At 64.1% G+C, this 3,262-nt stretch overlaps 1 protein-coding gene across 1 annotated transcript; it reads right to left on the bottom strand.

Moving 5' to 3' along the window:
• Positions 1-3,021, bottom strand: Ckb (creatine kinase B). Its single transcript, XM_052739073.1, has 8 exons — positions 2,897-3,021; positions 2,427-2,630; positions 2,082-2,236; positions 1,872-2,004; positions 1,528-1,699; positions 818-941; positions 480-669; positions 1-380 (listed from the first exon to the last, which is right to left on the bottom strand). Exons 2-8 carry the CDS (start codon positions 2,617-2,619, stop codon positions 202-204), a joined length of 1,146 nt encoding a protein of 381 aa, XP_052595033.1. The 5' UTR covers positions 2,620-2,630; positions 2,897-3,021; the 3' UTR covers positions 1-201.
• Positions 3,022-3,262: the final 241 nt, after the last annotated feature.

Below are 3,262 nucleotides of genomic sequence, written 5' to 3' on the forward strand. Positions count from 1 at the left end.
TAGGGCAGGCCAAACCCTAGTTTATTTCAGTGTCAGCAACAGCTTAGCCATCAAAAAAATAAACTCTACCCAGGGCAACATAAGTCTCTACAGCGAGGCTAAGGGCTCAGCCGCCAGGCGGCAAACATCAGGGATGCATGGCGGGCACTGCCCGGGTATTAGGTTAGGAAGCAGCAGGCTGGTGGTGGTGAGGGCCAGGCTTCACTTCTGGGCAGGCATAAGGTCGTCGATAGCCTGACCCTGCTCAAGCCGCTGTTCCATCTCGATGAGTAACTTCACTCCATCTACCACCATCTGCACCAGCTCCACCTCCGAGAAGCCCAGGCGATCGGAGTTGGAGACGTCGAAAACGCCACCCACAGCAGCCGTGTCCACACCGCCTGGGGACGGAAACCAGGCCGATCAGCGGGACTGAGGACACCTGTGCCGCTGCCCCTCACCTGTGCCGCCTGCCCCTCACCTGTGCCGCTGCCCCTCACCTGTGCCTCGCTTCTGAAGTCGCAGCCGCTTGAGCACCTCCGGGAACTTCTCATGCTTGCCCAGGTGGGGCAGCTTGATGTGCACACCTGCCCGCAGTCCAGTGCCCAGGTTGGATGGGCACGTGAGGATGTAGCCCAGGTGAGGGTTCCACATGAACTCATAGTTCTTAGACTTGAAGAGAGTTTCAATCTGGAGGCAGAGAAAGAAGGGAGAGTTCAGAGGGGAAGCCTGGCTGGAAGCGACCCCGGGAGTTGTGGACTCTAGGATCTGCCCCGACCCCTCCCAGACCCCGAGCCCCTAGAGTGAGCAGGCCCTGGGTGTGAGCACCAGGCCTGACCTGGGTGAGGCCAGTGCAGAATCGGGTGAACACTTCCTTCATGTTGCCCCCCTTCTGCATGGAGATGACCCGCAGGTGGTCCTCCTCGTTGATCCACACCAGGAAAGTCTTATTGTCATTGTGCCTGGGGGAGGGGTATAGTCAAGCCAAAGCCCCTCCCAGAATACGTTCTTAGGTCACATCCAAAGACACCATAGGTGGGTGACCTCAAACTAAAAGCTTCCCAAGTCACAGAGGTGCAGGAGTGTGGGCTGTCACCAAGACTCCCATCCCAGAAACACTGGAGGAAGGCAGGGCGACCAAGGCACCTCACACACACACACCCCAATCACCAATCACGTGGTGTGTGGCAGGCAAAGGGCTGAAGCAGGCGGAGCAGCCCACCCGAGTTAGCACGCCTCCGCCCTCACAGTCCGCAGGGGTAGGAGCCCTGCCCGGACGGGTGCGGAGGCTTTTGCGTCACTGGCACCTGGCAGAATCCCGGCGGGGTATGGGGGTGAGGAGGAGAGAAAACAAGCGCCGGGCTCCCGAGAGACGGGTCACCGCCATGGAATCCCTGGAGACTGCGGCCTCCCGCAGCGCAGGGATCTCACACACCTGCGGGACCAAGGTCACCTGCGCAGAGCGCTGGGACAGGGTGACACTGCGTGGTACCAGGAGCTCAGGCCGGGCCCCACCCTCCGGGGACCGAGAGGAGGGAGGGCTCGTACCATATGCCGCGAGCATCCGGCCAGTCGCGGGCCATGCCGGAGGCCAGCAGCAGAGGCGACACGGGCTTGTCGAAGAGGAAGTGGTCGTCGATGAGCTGCTGTTGCTCCGCTTCGGTCATGCTCTTGAGCGCGTAATACCTGCCTGACAGGTCTCCATCCAGGCTGGACAGGGCTGCGGAGTGCAGAGTTCAAGGCCCGGGTGGGCGAGCAAGCCCGCCGCCCCGCCCCAGGCAGTGTGTCCCCGCGCGCGCGCGAGGCTGGACTTTTGACCCCCCTCAGCTCCTGGGGAAACGCGCGCGCAGATAAGAGCGCAGCTGATCTGCCCGCTGAGACCGGACCCCTACCTTCTACTGCCAGCTTCTCGATGGCGCGGCGCTCCCCGCGGCTGCAGTGCGGGGGGAGACAGAAGCCGCGAATGCTGCGGCCGGTGCGCACCCGGGAGCTCAGCACGTAGTTGGGGTCCAGATCATCGCCGCCCTGAGGACGCAAAATGATGGCGGGAGTGAGCGCCGAGACCCCTCTCCCCATCACGTCCTGACCGGGCCGCCCCGCACCTGCAGGTTGTCTGGGTTGAGGTCCGTCTTGTGCTCATCGCTGGGCTGGTAGCCGCCGTGCCGGTCCTCAATGATGGGGTCGAAGAGTTCCTTGAACACCTCGTAGGTCTCCTCGTCGCCCGCCACCGCACCCACCGTCATGATGAACGGGTGGCCTGGGGGAGGGGCGCGGCGACAGTGACGTCACTGCCAGGCTGGAGCGAGCAGCTGAGGCCCCTGCGGCTGAGCGCGGGAAGGGGATGAGGGGACCCCAGCCCACCGAAGGTTGAGGGAAGGGCAATGGGACCCTTGCCCTGGGGCTTTCCTGGGGAGACGGAAGCCTCACGCCTACAGGGGTGTGCATACCCGGATTGTCCACGCCAGTCTGAATGGCGTCGTCCAGCGTGAAGCCGCTTGGTGTGCACTTGGCACGGAGCTCGGCATACAGCTCGGGGGTCAGCACCTTGGCCATATGGTTGTTATGGCTGCTCAGATCAGGGAACTCATCCTCGGCCGGGAAGCGCAGCTTCTGCGTATTATGGCTGTTGGAGAAGGGCATGGCGGCGGCGGCTGCGGGCGGCAGGGAAGCGCAGGGTCAGAGGGGCTCTGCGCACCGGCCTCCAAGGACCTGCAGACCGCTCGGGACCCCTGTGGCTTCCCCCGGACGCAGCCAAGGTCGGCTGGGTCTGTATCGTCTGCGCCCGGCTCCTGCGCATCCCTAGTCCCCGGCGGGTGCGGTACGCGCTCCTGGCAGCGCGGCCGCGTGTGACGCCCCGATCCCGCACCCCTCCGCGTGGAGCCCCGCGCGGCTACCCTTGACCCTTGGACCCGCTCACCGGGATGCAGGACAGAGCGGGGGTGCACAGTGCCTGAGCAGCTCCTGGCGCAGCACAGACGAACGTCGGCCCCTGGCTGCTCCGGAGCTCTTAAGGGGCGCGTCGCCAGCCTCCCATTGGCGGCTATTTATAGCCCATTCATTCCATTGGCCCGTGCTTTGGGGTGGTGCCGCTGCTTTGTCCATGGCAGCCGCCCTCGACACCCCCTAGCCGCCCACCCCTGCGGTCCCAGTGTCTCGACCCCGCACAGTTTAGCTATCCCTGTGGCGCTCGCGCAGGATCCCGAAGGCAGAACCCCAGGGCCTTTCGTATCCTAGACCTGCCTCACACACACTGCCTCGGGGCGGGAAACTGAGTCTGGAAAGC

The sequence above is a fragment of the Peromyscus californicus genome, unplaced genomic scaffold, assembly GCF_007827085.1.
Source record: "Peromyscus californicus insignis strain IS unplaced genomic scaffold, ASM782708v3 Scaffold_15__1_contigs__length_86483966, whole genome shotgun sequence".
NCBI lineage: Eukaryota > Metazoa > Chordata > Mammalia > Rodentia > Cricetidae > Peromyscus > Peromyscus californicus.

Bases quoted from the DNA above. Each gene is read 5' to 3' on its own strand.
- Ckb (XM_052739073.1), bottom strand. From the start codon at position 2,619: ATGCCCTTCTCCAACAGCCATAATACGCAGAAGCTGCGCTTCCCGGCC. The intron at 942-1,527 runs GTACGAGCCCTC...CCCCTCCCCCAG, and splicing joins CCGGATGCTCGCGGCATATG to GCACAATGACAATAAGACTT. The intron at 381-479 runs GTGAGGGGCAGC...TTCCGTCCCCAG, and splicing joins ACTTCAGAAGCGAGGCACAG to GCGGTGTGGACACGGCTGCT.